Genomic DNA, 22,543 nt, shown 5'->3' with positions numbered 1-22,543 from the left:
CAGCCGAAGACTCAACATGTGTTTATAAATATGGAGGGGATGAACACAGCAGAGGACCCGGAGAAACATCCACCTGACCATGGAGAGAGAACGAGACACGCAGACTCCAAATATACAGCAGCAGGCGTCAGGGTCGGGATCGAACCCACGACCTCCTGTACACCAGGCAAGGTAGTTAACATCTCCTAGCCACCGTGATGATGAGAGAGACACGCAAACTCCAAATACACAGCAGCAGGCTTCAGGGTCGGGATCGAACCCACGACCTCCTGTACACCAGGCGAGGTAGTTAACATCTCCTAGCCACCGTGGTGATGATGATGAGAGAGAGACAAGCAAACTCCAAATATGCAGCAGCAGGCGTCAGGGTCGGGATCGAACCCACACGACCTCCTGTAGACCAGGCGAGAGAGTTAACATCTCGCTACCGTGGCTTAAATATATACAAAATTCAGGATTTATACATAATGTGTTTATATATATATAAAACGTGTGTTTACGCCATTGTTGTCATTGTGTACTTGATATATATATGTTTTGGTGCAGTAAGCTGCACGTTGAGTAACCCGCATGAATGGGTGGGGGCCACGTGGCGGCCTGCAGAGGGCGGTACAGCAGCAGCAGCATTCAGAGTGAGACCCCCACCAACAAGACAAAGATCCCCCGTATAGCCTTCACAGACTGCTGTTGGGCAAGTGCTGCACGCCGCTCTTGTACCGCCAGAGCTGCAACGACAAGACACGCTCACAGGGCCACATGCACCAACTCGTGCAACTGTGTTCTCTGAGTGTGCTACAAAGACAGATCCCCCCGTGTAGCCTTTACAGACTCTAGGGGCAAGTGCTGTCAGCGAGCACCTATGAAGGCCGGCACGGCACACGATGGGGTGGGTGGGCAACACCACGCCCGGCCGCCATTGTCTTCCCAGTGGCGATGTTTACACATCGCACCTGGTACTCATTTGAGGCTGAGTCGACCTAGGGGAGGCAAAGGACCGGTTCGGATAATCGTCACTGAGTGTTGGCCGTGAGTGGGAATCGTACTCGGGCCGCCGTATTCGCAGCGCAGCGCGCTAACCGCTACACCACCGCTCCCCTTGACCCCCACCACCCCCGCACTGACCGGCGTGGTGAAGTATGGTCAAACAGCCCCCATGACTGACGCGGCTTGGGAAGGAAGGGCTTCATACAAGAGCTGTATTACTCCATAATAGAGGGGTGTTTTGGGTGAGATCGCGTAAATGTATAAATGTGTCGTTAAACCCGCCACCACCCGACACAGCCAACTAGTAAGGGTTGTCACGTAAACAGAACGTGGCCAATTCGTCCCTAGTACAGCACTAGTGTATAGTAGTGTATAGTGTAGTGTATAGTAGTGTATAGTGTAGTATACTAGTACAGCACACCGGTGTGTTGGAGTGCCAAGCCACAACATTCACAATCTGAGTACGACGTTTCGCCAGTAATTACAACCAGCTTCATCAGGCGACAGACAGATTTGTGGAGAAGTCCACCTGCTTCGTTCCTTATATAGAGCCGTAGATGTGGTGACCACGCTTCTGCGCTCTTGCGCAATGATGGGGGGGGGGGGGTGTGAGTCATCGTACATTATGCATGTGCATTATGAGAGCCCTTTGAACTTGTCCTTCTACCGGTGTGTTGGAGAGCCAAGCCACAACATTTACAAATGTAAATGACAACCCTTACTAGTTGGCTGTGTCGGGTGGTGGCGGGTTTTAACGACACATATTTACGCGATCTAACCCAAAACAACCTCTATTATGAATGATATTAGTCGCGAAAGCCTACGTGTTAAACTGGTTGTATAACTGTTCATAATAGTTGTATTAACCAATACAATAGCCACGTGAACTTTATCAACAAACTTTCGTATAAATGATTCCTTTCAAGGTGTATTCATTAGTAAGCCAAAGTACGATATATATTTCTGTACAGTACTTGCATTTAATTTTCTTTATATTCCTGATGAGTGTTTTTTTTTATTGTGTGCTGACACATGGCCATGAAGTCCATTTTCTAGATAGACGTCATCGATTACCCCCCTTCCCCAGTGTGGCAATGAAGGCGCTGACTGATGGGTGGATGGCTATCAGCACACAATGCTGATTACCGCCGGGCTGAAGCTCACGTGGGCGTTGTTATTGTGACAGCTATGAAACGGGAGCCCCCCCCCCACCACCACCACGTTGTATGGAGGACGTCGTCGAGTAGGTAAACACGCCAGGGGGTGGTGTAAAGTTCACCGCCGGTACTTGCAGAGTGTGTGGGGATGGGGGGGAAGCACCCATGAAGGCACACACGGTCATCAAACTTTAGCCCTCACCCTAGCACCACGGGTGGGGATGAAATGGGGTTTTCTTTCATTACCGAACAAAATACCGACAGAGGCCCCCTACCTACAGCGTGGTCGCACTTACAGAGAAGAGTCTCGCTCGCGCAGTGAGCAGAGCGACACCGCTGTTTGGGTTGAGGAGGAGGGCTGCTGCCCGTGTTGTTGTTGATGATGGCTCGTGGCTCGCTGGACATCATCCAGAGTCGGACGGTTCAATTCCATCTCCCGGTGCGGCAGGTGCAAACGATGGTGCAAGTTCCAATCCGTGCACTCATTACGAACATTCCACCGGAATCGGTTACCGGTTCCTGAACCGGTAGACGATTCTGAAAACAACCCGAATCCTAATCAGAGTAGTCAATCGGATTATAACCTAAATAGGCCACTTTCTGGACTGTTTTGAAATGCGGTATCGTTTAGACGCAATACAGAGAAACATTGTCCAGTATAGACTAGCAGAGACCCATATACCAGTAGAGAACCATACACTCGCATAGAGTCCCAGTCTTACACAGAGACCCACAGACGCACACAGAGACGCACAGACTCACACAGAGACCCACAGACTCACACAGAGACCCACAGACTCACACGGAGACCCATAGACTCACAGAGATGCATAGACTCACACAGAGACCCATAGACTCACAGAGACCCACAGTCTCACACAGAGACCCACAGACGCACACAGAGACCCACAGTCTCACACAGAGACCCATAGACTCACACAGAGACCATTAGACTCACAGAGACCCACAGACTCACACAGAGATCCACAGTCTCACACAGAGACCCACAGTCTCACACAGAGACCCATAGACTCACACAGAGACCCACAGACTCACACAGAGACCCATAGACGCACACAGAGACCCACAGTCTCAAACAGAGACCCACAAACGCACACAGAGACCCAATGACTCGCATTCAGTGTTTTATCAGCAGTCAGTTGAGCCAAGACTGCTGAAATGATGCACCCCCAGAAAGCGACGGGATGTGTAATACAAATACTTTTATTTTTCGCGACGGGACAGATATGATGTGGAGGTGAATCGCCTGCTCAGTTAATTTGTCACATGAGGCAGTGTCATTGACGAATGTGTTGAACTTATGTGCGTGGTGCCGACTCAATGCCACGACTGTATGTAGCCTGTGATACATGTGTACAGAGACTCCTCCACTTGCGAACATTCGACTTATAAACTTTCAGAGATACGAACAAACCAGTCCAGATGTCCAGTTGCCTGTTCGGATCAAGTCACAAGATCAACCGCCGCGCAATAGATGGCGGTGGTGGCATCTACAGAACATGAAGAACCAGTGGCATCTACATCTGCAGAGCGTGAAGAACCAGTGGCATCTACATCTGCAGAACGTGAAGAACCAGTGGCATCTACATCTGCAGAACGTGAAGAACCAGTGGCATCTACATCTGCAGAACGTGAAGAACCAGTTGCATCTATATCTGCAAAACGTGAAGAACCAGTGGCATCTACATCTGCAGAACGTGAAGAACCAGTGACATCTACATCTGCAGAGCGTGAAGAACCAGTGGCATCTACATCTGCAGACCATGAAGAACTAGTGGCATCTACATCTGCAGAACGTGAAGAACCAGTGGCATCTACATCTGCAGAACGTGAAGAACCAGTGCCATCTACATCTGCAGAATATGAAGAACCAGTGCCATCTACATCTTCAGAACGTGAAGAACCAGTGGCATCTACATCTGCAGAACGTGAAGAATCAGTGGCATCTACATCTGCAGAGCGTGAAGAACCAGTGGTATCTACATCTGCAGAACGTGAAGAACCAGTGGATCTACAGAACGTGAAGAACCAGTGGCATCTACATCTGCAGAGCGTGAAGAACCAGTGGTATCTACATCTGCAGAACGTGAAGAACCAGTGGCATCTACATCTGCAGAACGTGAAGAACCAGTGGAATCTACATCTGCAGAACGTGAAGAACCAGTGGCATCTACATCTGCAGAGCGTGAAGAACCAGTGGCATCTACATCTGCAGAGCGTGAAGAACCAGTGGCATCTACATCTGCAGAACGTGAAGAACCAGTGGCATCTACATCTGCAGAAGGTGAAGAACCAGGGGCATCTACATCTGCAGAACGTGAAGAACCAGTGGCATCTACATCTGCAGAACGTGAAGAACCAGTGACATCTACATCTGCAGAACGTGAAGAACCAGTGACATCTACATCTGCAGAGCGTGAAGAACCAGTGGCATCTACATCTGCAGAACGTGAAGAACCAGTGGCATCTACATCTGCAGAACGTGAAGAACCAGTGGATCTACAGAACGTGAAGAACCAGTGGCATCCACGTCTGCAGAACGTGAAGAATCAGTGGCATCTACGTCTACATTAAATTATACAACTTTTAAAGCCATTCCCCGTGTTTTGTGTGTACGCCGTACAAGGTGTTTGGAATTGACAGGGTTTGTAAAGTTGGACTCACGAACATACCTCTGGAAACCGAACTCGTTCGTAAGTCCCTGGATTGCATCTTCCTATTCTTGCATTCTTGATTTGAAGCTTTCGTGACTGCAGGAATCCATACGCTTTGGTTATTTCGGTAAAGTCGCGTAGTTAGAAAATAAAATATAACTGTATTGCATTTTCTTGGTTCTTTCGGTAAAGTCATGTAGAATGGAAATAATAAAATAATAAAAATAAAACAATAAAATAATTCTCACGACGTTTCGGCCACAACGCAATTATTTTATTATGTTTTATTTTTATTATTTCCATTCTACGTGACTTTACCGAAAGAACCAAGAAGACGAATCCCTGCAGTCACGAAAGCTTTTAATCGAAATATTATTGCATTGTCTGTGACGTCACGTTCTAGATGAGGCGAAGGGCGGTACTTAGGAGGGGGCGGGGCGAGCTTGGTGGTGTGGGCGGGGCTCGTGAGAAGCGGGGCCACGTGGGGGAGTGAAGTGGGGGGCGGTACTTAAGAGAGGGGCGGGGCCACACGGAGGAGTGAAGTGACGGGCGGGGCGTTACTAAAGAGAGGGGGCGGGGGTACCACGGGGGGTGGAGCGGTACTTTTGAGTGGGGGCGTGGCCACGCGAGGGGCGGGGCCAAATAAGGGCGGTACTTAAACTGGGAGGGGCGTGTCTACGCTAGGGGCGGGACCACGCGTAGGAGTGAAGTGGAGGTGGGGGGCGGGTTCGAGGCCTTGGCTCGGGCGGCATCAGGGAGAGAGGCAACAGCAGCAGCAGGGACCGCAAGAGCAACAGCAGAAGAAGTCGCCATGTCGTGCAGCCGCTCGCACACGGAGAGCCGGGCCATCCCCACGCGGAGGGTGCTGCTGAGCGACGCCTCTCAACTACCTCACGACTACTGCACCACGCCGGGCGGGACCTTCTTCTCCACCACGCCTGGGGGTGCGGCAGCAGCGGCAGCGGCGCCACGCGTGGCTCCCTCCATCATCATCTACACCACCACGAACACCACCATCATCGTCAAGCGCCACTCTCATCAGCAGTAAACGCTATCGTCAGCAGGCACACGCTCAGCAGTAAGACTGTCATCAGCAGTAGAATTGTCATCGGCACCGTGACCAGCACATGGTCGCAAGTTGCATCATGGTCGGCATCGGTCTCGTCCTCTGGCTAATAGCGCGGTCAGCAGCAGACACCAGCTGGTATCACCACCCCCAGCATCGCGACTGCTATTGCACCGTCTTCATCACTATCATCATCAGGAGTATCATGAGTAGCACTACCACCATCATCAGCCTGCAATAATAGCACCGTCGTCATCACCAATATAACGACCACCATCAGCAACACGATCGACATTAACATCACCACCATCGTCACAAACATCGCTATCACCACCGTTACCCGCACCAACATCAACCACCATAAGCACCACACTCGCACACTGCTGTTGTGGTTGTTGTGTTGTTGCTTGCGAATCTCGTGGGGTCGCCTCGCCTCTAACTTGTGGGTGGTGGTGGTGGGGGGTGGAATCGCGTCGCGATGTTGAGGTTACACGGCGAGAGAGGAGGGGATCGCGTCTTGTTGTGCCCCGAGGCCTGAGCTCGAACCCAGGAGACGCCTTTAACCGCAGGCACACGCCGAGCAACTCTCACTCGACCAGGACCCGTCATTCACAACCACCACCACGTTGTTACAGCTTGGGGAGGGTGGGGGAGCCGACATGATGATGAGTTTAATAACCGAGACCCGGAGAGATGTTAACTCCCTCGCCTGGGACGCAGGAGGTCGTGGGTTCGATCCTGACGACGCCTGCTGCTGCTGTGTATTCGGAGTGTGCGCTGTCTCTCTTCTCGCCCTTTTGACCATCGTGGATACCACCACCACGTTTCGAATCGACATGGCACGTTACGAGCACTTGGCCGATGTAAATGTCCACGTGGTGATGAGCCACTTAGTTGAGTTTGTCGTTGTGGCCAGGCCGCTTCTGAAAGATAACGAGTTGTATAACAGCTAATTGAGCCTTGCCGGCTAAATAATAAATAGTTTAAAGACTTCAGAGTTGGCCTGCGGCCCATGACCCCGGACTTATTTGGCCAACAGGGTTCTGGCTCGAACTGAGAAGCTTTGGATGAGGGGTTTGGGGTTGAGCCAAGGAACACCGCCCTGGGTAGTTGCGTTCTGGGTTCAGTCTCGGGCCCCTTCAGTAAAACAAACACCACCTTCTCTGGTATAATGATAACTTTTGTAAACAAAAAAATACGTAACATTCTGCTTAAATGCGCTTTTGTGAGAAGTGTAGCGAGAGGCGGGCCACGTTTCGTACCAATCGTTATAACTGGCAGCAAACACGAGGGGAGTTGTAAATTAAAAGTTGAAAAACAAAGCGGGAGCGGAGTTTCGTTGCATACCGCGGGGGAGGGGACCCGCCTCGTGCTGCGGCCATGCTTCCACGCTGCTGCTGCTGCTGATGCTTCCACGCCGCTGCCGCTTCATATATAAGTGCCGCTGATTATTCTGATGCAGTGGGGAGGCGAACTGCCCCCGTGCTTTTGCGGTGTTATGCTGCTTCTGCTTCCAATCATTGTGCCGCTGTTAATTAGTCTGCCATTGCTGTTTGCTTCTATGGATGTTTTTTTATGCATCTCTCGACTTAAGCGATTGCTTAAACTTGTACTGATACTCGGCTGCTTCAGCCACTGCGTATTTGTTTCAGGTTATTCTCCCGTCAGCTGCTGCCATCTCCTTGTTTCAGCATCTGCTTCTTGCTTGCTTCTCTCTTAAAATCCTGCTCCTCACTGCTGCCCCTTGCTTCGGCCTCTGCCCCTCCCTTGCTGCTGCCCCTTGCTTCGGCCTCTGCCCCTGCTTCTCCCGTCAGCTGTCAAGGAAGCACGCGTCAGTCACCACGTGTTTACGTTTTGTGGAGCGCATCGGCATGCCTGCCGTTCGTGGCGCCCATTGGCTGCTGACACGTCACGTGAACTTCCACGGGTGCATTGCGATTGGCTCTGGCAGCACGCCCCCCCCACCACCTCCCCGCCCCTTTACGCACTGTCCCACACGTGACTTGGGGTGACGTCAGCACGTGTCCCCAGCGCGAGCACGTGCTCACTGTACTTGTTTTTGTCCAGTATCTGTAGCTCCGTGTTCTTGTTTTAATTGTGATGGAGCACTGCACGTGCAGCCCTGTGGCAGTGCCACGCAGTGTCAGTCATGGGGGATGCCTTGTTTATTTTAGTTCTTGAGAGTCCCTTGAGATGGAATATCTCGCTTTTAGCAAGGGTTTCCAGGGTGTCCGCTGACAGCAAACACGTATACACAACATTTAAATAACGTATAAGAGTACATGTATGCCATGAATCGTACTTCGCCGCACTTTCCAACACGCTGGATGCGAAGGTCGGGTTCAGACATCGATCGCGACTGAAGTTATTCGTGGCCTGGAATCTAACTCGGATTTCTAGCTCGGAGCGCTTAACCACTGCCAACGTTTACCCCACTCGCCGACATGGCAACAATGGCCTTGGTTTCTTTTAAAAAAATCCAACTTTGGTCTTCATCCAGAAGTGGATAGAAATGTGAGATGATGACCTTACTGTGACGAGGGAAGCCACATTGTGTAGATGTACAGGCCGTGATGTCAAGTCAACTGCTGGATGATGGACTCCTTGCGGGCCTTGACGGATATTTGGTCATACTTCGTCATCCTGGTCGGTGCGGGTAGGGGCAGTGCACAATGATTGTGATTGTTTTGAGCAGGCAGTGAAGGCACCCATGGCTGGACTTGCCAGGTGAGGCATCTCTAAAGCACACGCGAACGTGAATTAGTTGACGCGTAAACAACTCTTGCGGTTGACACCAAGTGGCGCGGCTGTAACAGAATAAGCATCAGGGGAGCTGCTGCACCCAGCAGCAACAACATTCGTCTCAAATTTCATCGTCTCGCTGTGACCCCGACAGTTCAAGTACAACTCGGGGGGGGGGAGGGGGGTGGTGTCTGTTTGTTTTTCTTGGTACTTTAGCCACCTGTGCGAGCTGGCTCGGCCCAGTGGCTGTTGCAATCGCGCGGTTTATTGATGTTTACAAGGCACGGGGCCCCTGTCCATTTAGTACGTAACGCATGGAGGGGGGAGGGGGGTGAACCCAAATGCGTACGCTGCGTATGGGGGGGGGGTCTACTGACAATGTACGCACGCATAGGAAACGGGGGGGGGGGGTGAAGCCTCGATAATAATGCAGCCGGCGGTGGACTATCTGTTTGCTTAAACACGTTAATATTATTAATCATTGATCGTTTCTGCGTGGATTAAATATCGGCCGTTCTATAGGATGGGAGGAGGGGGTCAGGCGTACGTACGCAGGTTGGGGGGTGTAAAAAGTCCGCGTGCGTACAGGGAGGGGGGGAGGGGTCCAGTTTTGACAGCTTTTTGGGTTCCTACTAAATGTATGGGGCCCCTAAGGAGTGTAGTGTGGCGTCAGGGATAACACACGTGTGTGCCCCCGAGCAAGGAGAAGCCGAGTTCAGTTCCCGACTGGGCAACTGCTTTGCGTGGAGGAGTTTGTGCGCTCTGCCGTCGCTTTGGTCGTAGGCGGCTTCCGCGTTCTCCGCAGATTCTTCCCGTAGCTTACACAACAAAAACTACGAAGCAAATTTGAGAACCCACTGGAGATACGTCTTTCTTGAGCTGTGATATGGGTTTCCTGGGTCGATAATAATTAAAATAAGGAATACGTCAGATATGGGTTCGGGGGGGCGTTTAAATTCTGTTTACGTTTGTGGATTTGAGCTTGATAGGTTGATGTGGACTGATGGCTCTGGACACTTGTAACGCTATCATGTGCATCATGTGCACAGAGAGGCTGCGGACAATTCCACTGCTGATAAAACGGTTGCGACAGACGGGAGCGAGCCGTCAACAAGGGCTATCTGGCAATCGGCATCGTGTGATCGATGATTGTTTGGCAGATGGGGCCGCCTGTGTGTTTTCGAGTGGTCACGTTTGTGCGAGGTGGAAAACCAAGCACCCGGTGCCCCCTACCTCTCGTTGCGCTCGGTCGAATTCGCCGTGAGGCAGTCGACTGGGTGACTGATCCAGCACTTCGCTAATTGAATCCACTCGCTCGCTCACCTGCGGCCAGTCGCCTCGACTCTGTTCTCTCGCTACTGCCGCGGTTTCTCTTCCTGTGATCTTCGCATATTGATCCCTCCACCCGTGGTGGGAGGACGCGATCTCTGCTCGAGGCTGCTTCATCTTTCATCCCCGTTGTGTTCGCTCGCCACACTGCAGGTCACAACAACGCTCCTCTTTCTGCTTCTTCCCTCGCTCTGCTCCACTTTGGGATTCCCTCCCATCTCTTTTCCCAAAGCTCTTGTGACCTTGCACATTTCAAGAAGCCTGTTAACTCTTAAGCAGTATCTACAACTTTGATAGTGCTGGTTGTTGCTGGCCATTGTAACATGTGGTGCACTGCGGGCCACTTTGCGACTGGTTACTCGCAATTATCATTTATACATTTGGAATTTGTTCCATACTTATAGCGCAAGACTCGTGAGGGTGCTGAGCTTGACGGACTGCAGTACGTTTGCAGTGTTGGCCGATGTTGCCATGTTTTCCAAAGGAGTATTTTGCTGTGGAATTGTTTCGACTTTTGGTAAATGTGTAATCGTCATGTGACGTCAGGCGATCTTTAGCGTTCACCGTGAAACAGACGGCGTGTAGCATTGGACGGTTTTACATGTGCAGTCATAACTAAGGCGGCCTACCGGGTTTAAACCGCAATCCTCTGCGACAAGTGGCCAATGTGTTACCGTTTGCCACTGTTACGTAACGCGCCAATGTGCCAGCAAACCGGCCCACCGACTTCATTGGATGTTGTTGTTCTCCTGGTTGTGGCGGCGGCGGCCACTTTGGGACGTAGGCCAGACCCGGGGTGGGAAGGAGCCAGGACGCCCAGGGGCCCGCGGTTTATTGCAGAAGTTTATCTCGTAGAATGAGCTAAATAAATAAGCTTACGTTATCCATTACTAGGGTTGTTGAGAATGGTTTTTAACGTTGTTGGTAACTGACGGAAAAGAACGGGTTAAAACGGTTACTGATTTACCTAGTGTAGACACATTGTTTAGCAATAAACACGTTTGTTAACATTTTTAATCGAGAAACGAAGGAAGCTGCCGCGGTGTCATAGTTGGTGAATTTGCAACCGACTCACTAAAGTGGAGGCCACTCCATCGGCAGTGGCGTGAGCAAGCAATTTCAGGGCTGCACCTTTACCCCGTAACTGAGAAATGAGAACATGTTTGTACAGCGTGTGCGTGCGTGTGCCAATCGGTGTTTTGACGAAAATTCACTGGAAAACAACCGGTTCCTGACTTTGGTAACCGGTTATCGCCTGTGGTCAACAGCAATTACCGCGTAACTGTTAACGGCCTCACCCATTACCCATCCCTTAACTCTGTGTACTCACGATCATTGCAGTGTGAAAGTACGTCGTGTGTGTGTGTGGTATTCCCATGAATCGCGTTTGTGTCTCGTGGTCTCTGGATCCTTGTCTTGACTTGGTCCAGCATGTAAACATCAGCTCTCGAGAGACAGAGAGAGGTGGCTGGCCGCGGTTCTGACCCGATGTACCCAATCGTGCAGTTCCAGCCTTCGTAGAAACTTGCAATGGGAATTGCACGAGGTCACAAGGTTAACCGTGGGATCTTTGTTGTTCATGAATACGTAACCCGCTGTACAAGGGTCTGTTCCGTGACCTCGCGGTGAACGTTTGCCACTTCACATGGCCTCAGCGTGCACTTGGTCTGTCACAGGCTTCATGGGTGACATTCACATTTGGCACTGAACAGGGGCTGCTGTTGCGTGCGCGTGATGCTGACCACACCACTGCTTAAACGAAGCTAGTGCGCTAGTGCGTACGAACGCTCAAAGGAAGGAGCAGTGACAGTGGTTAGGGCAGTGCGCTGTTAATCCGCTCACCAAGTTTGATTCACGGCAGAGGCTACCATCAGTGGAAATGATTTGAATCAATCCTGGGCCTCTCCTGTTTTGCCTTTCAATGCGTGCTCTGATGTGACGTGTTAACATCGGCACTGGGAGGCTAAGGCAGCCAGGCGTGGTGCTGTGAACACCACCACCCTCGTGCTCGCCAACATCACACTTGCCCCAGCTGTCTGTACGACTGGAAGGGGTGGTCGGGTGGGGGGTGCGTCACGGCGCAGCGGCAGTAGTGCTCGTCCTCGAGGTCTCGTCTCGGCTCCAGGACTGCGGCGATGTCGCCGCTCTCTGTGTTTCTCTGTTGTTCTGTTGCGCAATGTGTCGCTCGGCCCGTTTCTTGTTTGTTTTTATTTTGAAAGCCGCGGAAAGCTGTTGAGGTTTGTCATCGCTTGAAAGAGGACACTCAACGAAAAACTGAAATCTGCAGACCTCGCTCCACCCCTCCCACAAAAACAACCCGCCACTCCCACTGACTTGGCGCTGGCAACAAAATTTGCGGCGTCATTTCCTGTTGCCGCAGCCCACGAGGGTATTGGTCGCGCGATTTGAGTATCGGTGCGTCACGCTGGCGGCATGTCCTGGCACGTGCCGTCCGTCCGTCGGTGCCGTGGCCTCTGGGTTCTGGCCGGCGGGCGATGGGGACGGGCGATGGGGACCGCACGAGACGATAACTGGCCTTGCTTTAGTCTGCCCAGGCTTTCGTTCCCTTATCCACCGACTCTTTGCACAGATACAGACGGCGATGGGCGGTGTACTAGGCCTATGGAGAGACTGTGCCCCCCTTTGTGGATTGTGGAATGTCCACAGTTGGCGGGGGGGGGCAGTGGGAATGAGCATTGGGGCACGGCCACTTGAGCAGATGTTGTTTAGTTTCGCGTCTCGCACATGAAGCCGTGTCCGAGCTCGATGCGTTATTTCATTGCAACCTAAATATAAAATACGACATAAGCTTAGCATTCACCCAGCGAACAATGTCGGAGTTGTTGATTTACCAGATTTTAATGGGATCGTCATCATTACCCGTGACCCCAATCACGTCGTCTCTCGAAAGCATTGTTGCTAAGCAACTGGATGGGTGACCACCTTTGGTTCTTGCCAGGCGTTGTAGATGTACAGCTGTGAGCTGTGGGCCAGGAGTGTCTCCTCTTCGTATGCAGCGTCTGCTGGGTATTCTCTGGGTTCTCTGCCCTTTTTTTGTCCCTGGCTAGAAATAACTCCTATGTAACTGGTATTGGCCAATCATCCCATTGCTGCACAACTCAGTTGGGATTGCACATGGCAACATCAGTCCCTTCTGCGAACATTGGCAGGACTCTTCAGTCAGACTTTCCTTTGTAAAACAAGGGCGGTAATAACAAAGATTAAAAAACAATTGCATCCACGAGCTGGACGGCACAACTGGTGAACACCTACGAAGCGATGGGTTAACAATAATTAACATTTAGTTTTGGCGCATTTGCATCCGTAGATGGCAATGCACCTCTCGCCCCCCCCCCCCTCCTGGCTTGCGCGATGGCACCACACGGCACCCCACGCAACGTGAACCCTGTTGACTACGAGCGTGCGCCCGCCAGTATGTCTCGCGCGTAGCCCGGCCCCATCGGCTCGCCGTAAGAAAATAACCGAGACACTTTAGGCTCTCGTGGGAAGATAAAAAAAACCCCACAAGTTTTGCAAGAAGCGTTTGACAAGAAGCAGCGGCGGTGGAAATGACAAGTCCTGTTCTGCCTGTTTCGCTTGCAGAAGGCTTGGGAGTGACCAACTCGCACTTGTGGTTGCCTGTGTACAGTGTTGGATCGGAACGCCATGTGCTCACCCGCCCGACCCGAGCTGGCTTTGCAAACAAAAGCAATGAGGAGGAGGCGGCGGTGGCGGCACTGCCAGTGTTGTTGGGGCGACCTTGTGTGCTCCCTGCTCTGGCACGCGGCGCTCGAGCCTTTTGGCCTGGTCACGTGCCGCATTTTTGTACAAATTGTCAAATGCCTCTGCCCCCCCCCGCCTCAGCTCTGGCTCTGCCTGCATCATGCGGGGGGGGGGATCTTGAATGGCACGTGTTGTGGTGTTAGGGGGCGCTTCTGCCATGGAGCTCATTACTGCAGCAGCTGATTGAGTCAAAACAAATCTGCGAGGAGACACGATGCTTTGGGGTTGGTGTGGTCTGGCAGGGTGGGCACCTTTCTGAGTAGGGTTTGCAGGTTTTCTCCATCTGATCTGCATGGGTTTTCTCCGGCTCCTCCAGTTTCCTCCCAGGGCCAAAAACAATTACAACACACGTCATTGGTGTTGGGCAAACATCTCTCCTGTGTAGCGGGACCCTCCCGGAAAATAAGTGTGGTTGGCTTTCCCGAGTAAATAAATAGTTATTGTTTATAATGAACGACGGCGTGGCGCAAGAGGGCGGTGTTTTATTTCGAGGCGTTTGGTATTTATTTTGCTGCTCTTCAAGATTTTTATTTTATGTCGCTGGGGGGACTTTAAATCATCCCACGTGGCTTGGAGGAAATGCACAGTGATGCATTGTGTGTACCCCAGAAACGGCTGCCAGGCCGTTTTCGTAAAGAGGCGTTGGATATACTCGCGCCGTGGTGCGGCTGGATTGGTGGCTCGATGGTTGACGCACGGTGCTGCGAACCCAGCAACCAGCGTTCGATTCCCCACCCCGCACGCCTACCATGTCAGACCACTCCCGGGAACCCCCCCCCCACTTCTGCATCCTGCACTGACCAACTTGGGTGATGTATGATCATACAACCCCCACATGATGACGTGCTGTGTGGGGAGGGGCATTCATCCAGCAGTGTTTGTCGAAGGGCTGCAAGCCATCATCGCATTTAAAGTTGTATTTAAATAATTATACATTTTTCAAAAATGTTGATAAATGACTCTTGGGGAAAGAAAAAAACATCGCTGCCCCCTACTGTGCGAACTCGGTGACGGCTGAACACGCGCCCGCGTGCGCCGCCCCGCTCCGTGCTCGCAGGCACCCGCATCATCTACGACCGCAAGTTTCTGATGGAGTGCCGCAACTCGCCGCTGGCGCGCACGCCGCCCCCGCTGCTGCCGCACATCCCCGGCGTGACCAACCCCCGGAAGAGCTCCCCCACCGCCGTCGTCAACGCCGCCAACGCCGCCGCCAGCGCCGCGGCCAGCGCCGCGGCCGCCTCGCCCAACGTGGGCGGGCAGCAGGCGGCCACTCCGACCGCGTCGCCCACCAAGGCGGTGGCGGAGAACAACGTGGCCAACCACACCGACAAGCCAGGTCGGCACCACGTCTGCACGTGCCGCTGTGTCCGTGTGTGCGTGTGTGCGTCATTGTGCCCGCGTCGTGCATGTGTGTGTGTGCGCGCACGCGGTGTATGTGTGTGCGCGCGTCATTGTGCACGATTCGTGTGTGTGTGAGCACGCAGGGTGCGTCATTTTGCGCGTGCGGTGTGCGTAATTGTGCATGCAGGTGCGTTCGGCATTTTGTGTTTGCGTGCAGGTGCGTGCCTCATTCTGTGTTTGTGACAATTATTATTTGAATTGGTCCTGGGCCTCCCCTAGGTCGTCTCGGCCTCAAATGATTACCTGTTGCAGTGTGTAAATATCGCCACTGGGGAGACAAAGACGGCCTGGCGTGGTGCTGGCCACCCACCTCCTTGTGTGCCGTGCCGGCCTTCATAGGTGCTCGCTAACAGCACTTGCCCCAACAGTCTGTTAAGGCTACACGGGGGGGATCTTTGTTTTTGATCGCGTTTGAGGGAGTGATGGTGTAGTGGTTGGCGCTCTTGCGCTCTGAGCCCAGCGACCTGAGTTTGATTCCTGGCCACGGCTAATATCAGTACCAAATATCTCAACAAATCGACGTAAAAAATGAGTGCGTGGTGCAATATGTAAACATCAGGCCTCGGGAGACAAAGGTGGCTGGGTGTGGTAATGACCATCACCCCCTACATTGCTCTGCTGCCCTGAATCGGTGCTCAGTAACAGCACTTACCAAATCTGTGTGGCCATGGGAGACGTTTGGCCTGCTTTGTGCAATCTAATAGTGTACCTAGCCTGGCGCAAGCGCCGCGGTAACGCCACGGACGCTTTCGGATGAATAGCGACGGCTCTCGTGGTCTGTGTGTCTAGTTCTGGTTACGCAACTCCTTTGTGTGCCGTGCCTGCCTCAAAAGGTGCTCGCGAAGCATCATTTGGGCCTGCAGCGTGATTTGGCCGAGTGGTGGTGTTTGCACGTGGACGTGTGTGTGTGAGGTGGGGGAAGAGCCGTCTCGTCGCTGTGTGTACTGTGCTCTAGTCCTCTACACCCAGGTTCGATTCCAGGCTGTGATTCGCAATGTTTCATCCCCGTTGCTCCATCGGCATCGCCGTCATGAGACCCAACGTCCCCGTGCAGAAGCGGATACTGCAGAGTTGGCTCTGAAATTCTTTCACCTGACTTTTGGCCCACGCATCCTAGGGGGGGGGGGGGGGGGCAGAATTTCCCCACCCGCTCTTGTCACAGAGTACGACGTTCATCCACGGCACCGATATTCAAAACCGATATTTTTTTTTTATTCTCAGCGCTCCACTTTGGCCAAGTTAAGTGCAGAACCGAATTTCACGTTGTGGGTTTTATTTTATGCAGTCATGGGTGACCCAGGCTGAGAACATCGCCCCACAACGCTTGTAGCCCCGCGTTACTCGCCGGCGGCTGAAACCTGTATCGTAACCCAAGTTCACAGTTAGTCCCAGCTCAGTGCTCCGGCCTCTTGAGCCATGCGTCCATCTGTGAACAAAACTCACAACGGGCTCTGCCTCCACGGGGGGAGGGGGGAGGCCAAGAATTACTCCAGTATTTGTCTGAGCCGTTGTTTTTTATTTGTGGAGCTGCTGCCAGTGTCGTTGTGCTGCCGTGCACTTGGCTATGTTCCGCTTGCCGCTTGCATCACCGGTGTCCGGGGGTTCTCTCGAGGAAGTGGGCTCTGTGTGTGTGTCTTTGTTTTTGTGGGTGGGTGCGTATCAGATTTGTTTGTGCGCTGCGGGCAGCAGTGACTCTGTGGTCAGCACACCGTTACGAACCTGGTGACCTGAGTACGATTCCACCTCGTGGCCAACACCAGTCGGTCCTGGGCCTCCCCTAGGTCGACTCGGCCTCAAATTAGTATCTTGTGCAGTGTGGCGCTGTCCACCCACACTCGTGTGCTCTGTGTCGGCCTTCGCAGGTGCTCGCCCAACAGCACTTGCCCCGACAGTCCGTTAAGGCAATACGTGGATATCTTTGTGTATGAGAGCAACGACGGCTGTGTTTGTGCTGTGTTTGCCGGGCCACGCCCTGGCGCACTGACTGACGTGGGTCGTCTCTTTCTGTGTTCCGTGTTTGCATTCCGACATGCAGGGGAGGATGCTCAATTCGAGATGGACATCTAAATGGATGTCTCGATGAAGATCCCAGCTGTTCCACTCGACAGTTTCCACCGCGCTCGTCTGGCTTGCACCCCGTTTCAGTCGCCCCCGTGCAAGGCGAACTGATGTTTTGTGTTCTAAGAAAAAAAAAATCATGAAAAGTTGGCATTAAAACGGACACGTTATTATAGTACTTTAGAAAGCATGCTACTACTCCTGCGCTTATATTGTTGCCTTAAGGTAATCGTGTCTGCTCTCTACTCTTTTTTTAACCTAGTTTATTCAACCGAGCAGACGATTAAAGTCTACTTTTTAATTTGAACCCAAAGTTTAAAGACAACTTGGCTTCGAAAGGAAATGTGGCCATGGTGCCGTGTCGTTTCTGGCGTGTAACGGTGCCATCGCAAGTTTTGACTTTGCTTAATTTTTTTGTTCTAAAAAATGTGTCGCTCAATCATGGCAATTGTTTGTTTTATTGCTATACAAAACGACCTCCATGGAATACGGCTGCAAATGGACTTGGCGAAATGTACGATTGCGAAACTTTTTCGTAGTTGATATGGGCGCGTGTCCTTGGCTGACGTCTGTGCAGAGTCTCTCGCTTGCTCGGTTTCACCGTTTCCTATCAAAAGCATGGCGCTCGACTCGCAACCAAACTAAAGCCGGAACGATTCTTTATCGACGTTTTTAAAAGGAGTGCATTTCAGAAACGAACTCCCCTTTTTGAAGGTGTTAACTTCACAGTCAATTTTTTTTTGGTTCGCCAAGTCCCAAGATTGCCCCCCCCCCCCTCTTACCCGATGAATCCACCCGAGACGCTTAAACGTTGACGTAACTTGGGGGTGGAGCTGTTCTCTTGCAAGCTCCTCGCGTCGCAGGAGCCGTCGTGCGGTGCGGAGGAGGATGATTCTGTGCCTCGTTGAGACTCCCAGTCCGGAATCTTCCACAAATCCTTTTTGAAAGGTCGGTTACTGTGCCTCGATGCAGGACTCTTTTTGGAACGTGCTTGTTTTGGATTTGGTTCCTGCGCTCGTTCCGCCTTGATTTAAGCCCGGCAGGAACGAGCCTCTCCGTGTCTTTGCAACGATCGGCGGTGTGGAATTGAGGACATTTGAAGCCACCTGCCTCCCAACCAGCATGGAGAAGTGTGCACGAGCGTGTGCGCTCACAGAAGTTTCTATCGATATTGTGGATTTTTTTTACAGTTCAGTCAGTTAATGTCATTGCAAGTGGAGGTGCTAAATGATTTGTATTTTTTTTTTATCTCGTAACCCCGGAACTTGGCTCTTACCGAGAGGTGCCGCGTGCCTTCACGCCCAATGCAAATTTTAATTTTAAAAATTGTGGCGCGTTCAGGCGACACGGGCTCGCGAAATCTTTGGTTGAACTAAATCCCGCCCAGGTCAGGTGCCATTGACGCGAGTTAAATTGAATTACCTGGTCATATTTCTCAGCCTCTTGTGACCAGTGGCCAATCGGGGACTAATCCTGGACTCTGTGCCATCTTGGCCGCAGGGTACCGTGGATTCTCCCGTAACTTGCGGCGTGAATATTTGTAAACGGAGGTTTCATTTCTGTCCACGCGCGTCTGCGAAGTTGCATGCTCGCGAATTGCGAGTGGACGGGCCTCGCCATCACACGGTGGTGGCGTCGAGACGCCCCCCACCCCGGGAACCACTTTGCGTCGGGTGAGTCCGCCGGCCTCTCCCGTTTGTCCGGAGGCGCCGGCTGCGAGCGAGCGTCGTGTTCCTAGCGAGCGCGTTGTGTTCCTAGTGAGCGCCGGGCAGGGGGGGGGTTGTCTTGGTGCGTTGCCAATCCATCCGTGCGACGGCGTGCTTCGCCATGCCCGGTCCTCCGTAGATGAGTTGCACGGAGGAAACCAACAACCGCCGTCTTCCTCTGCTAAGTCGACAGCGGCGTTGGCGACCTTGACCTTTGCCTCTCCGATGGGAGGGGCGGTGGGTCTGCCGCACAGGTCAAAGGGCACGTGGCGTACGGCGGTGACTCGTGCTCCTCGCCACAATGAGGAGGAGGGGTTGCTGTCGTGCAAATGCACTCCCTTAAAAAAAATTTTGGAAGCAGCAATTTTTTTTCTTGACTCTTGAAAAGTTAATAAAACTTTTTTTAAACAGCGGTGCGTGCCAAAACGGCCCGGAAGGGTTGCGAGTCTGCGTGGAATTTCTCAAGATTCTGAACGCGTGCACCTGCAGCTTGCTGTATGGGGGGAAAAAAGTGTTGGCTCTCTTCGGCTTAAACCGCAGCGACGCTCCCCACTCCTCCCCTCGGTTCTTGGCTTTTGTTTTGGACTTCTCTCCGGAAAGGGATGAGATGAGGGCGAGGGACCGATTTACTTTTGTTCCGTGGAGCCCGTGAGGGTGGGGTGGGGGAGTGTGTGGGTGGCAACAAATGCCCTTGTTAATACTGTGATTGTGTTTGACTACCAGCCGGAGTCGCGTGCGAGAAGTTGAAATTGTGCTTGCGTTGAGATGAATGGGATGTGTACAGTTCACATTTCTGAAATTAAAGGTTACAACAAAAAGGTGAACAGCAGCACCACGGCGTTGGAGCGTTTTGTGCGTCGTGGCTTCCTGTGAACTTTTCCTCGTCGATTTGCTGCCCCCCTCCATCCGTGTTGAAGACTCGGTCGAGACCACACACACCGCGACCGTCTCAACCACCACTGCATGGTACAACAAACATCCACTCGCCACACTTCAACCACCACCACTGCAGGCCACAACGCACATTGCTCAAACACTCGCTCACCACACTGGGTTCAACCACCACCACACTGCAGGTCGCAACAACGACATCCACTCGCCACACCACGCCCAACCACCACCACACTCCAGTCACAATGCACATCACTCCTCCACTTACCACATCTACACTGAACCACCACTGCAAGTCACAACAATGAACATCCACTCACCACATTATGCTCAACCTCCACTCACCGGTATCCTCTCTTCCCCGAGCTCTCTGGACAATGGCTCAAGTCGAGAAACGCGTTAGCTTCTTTCTCTGTTTATTTAGCGCCTTTGTCAACTTGTACAAATATATCGATACACTCAGACACTAGGAATGGGAGGCAACCTATTGTAGCCTTCGCCAGGTTACAAGGGGTAACTACACTTCAGCCAGGACAGCCAACAGAGACTGCCTGGCTGACGACGCCGAGAAGGTGAAGACGGTGACGAAGACTCCAGCAGCCCGACGGGATCCCACTCCAAACAACAGCCCCGAACCTTCGCTCGGGGTCTCCTTTTATCCTCCTGGCGTGGCCTCGCTCTGCCCCTGGCCACGCCCCCCTTGAACCTACTCGTGAGCTCCCGAGCTTACCTCACGTGCCCCCTCTATCACCTTTGCCCCACACCCCCCTCTCTGCTTATCACGTGACCTGACTGACGGGGATTCCTGCAGTATAAACAGGTACCTGCGGGGTGGGCTGGTAGGAACGAATAACCAAAGAATATAAACATCATGTATTATTACACTTGTTTAGCCAGGAAAGCCTCACTGAGTGTAATGGTTTTTGTAGGGTCCTGCCAAGTGTTTGCAGTAGGGGGCGATGTTGCTACACCTAATCGGACGATACGAAGGGAGAGTTTGAGGCCTAGTTCTAGGCTTTAGGCCTAGCTGTAGGCTTTAGGCCGCTGTGACTTAATTTTTAATTCACATTTTTAATTATGAATGTAAAAGCTTTAAATGTAAATGTTTCTATTTACAAACATCAGGGAATGTAACATTGTTAAACATTAACTCCCTTTCACACACGCGGGGGTACGATACGAAGGGAGAGTTTGAGGCCTAGTTCTAGGCTTTAGGCCTAGCTGTAGGCTTTAGGGCGCTGTGAGTTAATGTTTAATTAAAATGTTTTAATTAAAAGCTATCTCAGGGAATTCTAAGGGAATGTTACACTTGTTTAGCCAGGAAAGCGTCACCGAGTCTAAAGGTTTTTGTAGGGTCCTGCCAAGTGTTTGCAGTAGGGGGCGATGTTGCTACACCTAATCGGACGGACGGACGGACGATGTAATCTATTGTAGGCTGGTTCACTTCGTTCCTACCAGTAATAGTCTGATTACATTAGTATTTGAACGACTTCCTGGTCTCTGACCTGAAGATGCTCGGCGACGTTTCCAACGAATCTCAAGTCGCTGAATGTGGTCGTGATAATTGACTCTTCGAGTCGTCTGAGAGCGAGCGGGGGCTCCCAGGACAGACGCGTGTGCACCCCGTGGCGATTTGCTTGGCTACGTGAATGGGTGGGGGGGTGAGCAAGCGAATGGTTGAGTGGACGGAAGGAGTGGGTGAGTGAGTGGACTGGTGACGGTGAGCGAGTGGGCGTCGACAAATGGGTGAGTGAGTGGATGTGTGGTTGGGTGATGGTTTGCTGGCGATAGTGAATGAGGGGGTGAGTACGGGTGAGTGTACAACGCCTGCGGTGGTGAAAGTCTACCCTGAAACCAGACGACCTTTCCTTTGGATCTTTCGGTAAAGTCACGTAAATGGAGAACATACAACAGATAAAAAAAACCCACGACGTTTTGATCGCAACACAAGCGGTGTTTTTTTCCCAGATGATGACCGCTTGTGTTACCATCGAAATGTGGGTTTAAAAAAAAATATTTTTTTTATTATTTTCTCTATCCACATGACTTTACTGAAAGAACCAAAGAATACGAATTCCTGCAGTCACGAAAGTTTCAGGTCAAAATTCAGACGACCACCTTCCTCCGTGCTCCGAGCTCCGTGCGAGTCTCTTCCACTCCCCTCTCGCAGGGGAGTGGAACTCGTTCCGTGCCGAGGGCCGCGCGGCACTGTGAGGACGCTGGCGGCGGGCGAGCCACGCGCCGCTGACGAGAACGACGCTCCGCCATAGCCCAGGTCGCCCTCGCAGAGACAATTCGAGGGCGACGCGGAGATGACCACACGATGTAACACGAGTTGTGTTGCTGGGTGCGAGGTGTTTTTTTTTTAATGGCTCATGCCTAAAACGTATAGAAAATGGATTTTATTCTCCACTAACTTTGCTTTTGTGACCAGGACTTTGTGTGAAGGAATGAGACAAGGGGCCGTCCATAAATGACGTCACGCGATTTTGGGCGATTTTTGACCCCCCCCCCCTCTTCGTCACACGGCGTCACAAAAAGTCAGACCCCCCCTCAAATATGACGTCACAAAGCTCTGCCCCCCCCCCCAAATAAAACATGCTTCAAATCGCTTAAAACTATTGTCATTGTAGTGCGTATTTAATGTGGCGCTATACTCTGATGTTGTAGGAGAAAACATCAAAAAGTCTATTTAATTAAGTAGAACGTGTTGTCTATTTTTATTTAAAGTTGCGCATTTTGATGTGACGT

The 22,543-nt window shown here is 52.0% G+C and overlaps 1 protein-coding gene across 1 annotated transcript; it reads left to right on the top strand.

Moving 5' to 3' along the window:
- The first annotated feature begins 5,511 nt into the window (after positions 1 to 5,511).
- Positions 5,512 to 19,730, top strand: LOC144732187 (eukaryotic translation initiation factor 4E-binding protein 2-like). The gene is made up of 3 exons (XM_078613544.1): positions 5,512 to 5,760; positions 14,794 to 15,072; positions 17,173 to 19,730. Exons 1-3 carry the CDS (start codon positions 5,628 to 5,630, stop codon positions 17,202 to 17,204), a joined length of 444 nt encoding a protein of 147 aa, XP_078469670.1. The 5' UTR covers positions 5,512 to 5,627; the 3' UTR covers positions 17,205 to 19,730.
- Positions 19,731 to 22,543: the final 2,813 nt, after the last annotated feature.

The sequence above is a fragment of the Lampetra planeri genome, chromosome 41, assembly GCF_965212315.1.
Source record: "Lampetra planeri chromosome 41, kcLamPlan1.2.h2, whole genome shotgun sequence".
In the NCBI taxonomy this organism is placed as follows: domain Eukaryota; kingdom Metazoa; phylum Chordata; class Hyperoartia; order Petromyzontiformes; family Petromyzontidae; genus Lampetra; species Lampetra planeri.
Note: the sequence above shows the minus strand (reverse complement) of the source record. Positions and strands in the feature narration are given on the sequence as shown.

Coding starts and splice junctions, on each gene's coding strand:
- LOC144732187 (XM_078613544.1), top strand. CDS start 5,628: ATGTCGTGCAGCCGCTCGCACACGGAGAGCCGGGCCATCCCCACGCGG. Junction 5,761..14,793: donor CTTCTCCACCACGCCTGGGG/GTGCGGCAGCAG, acceptor CCGTGCTCGCAG/GCACCCGCATCATCTACGAC. Junction 15,073..17,172: donor CAACCACACCGACAAGCCAG/GTCGGCACCACG, acceptor TCCGACATGCAG/GGGAGGATGCTCAATTCGAG.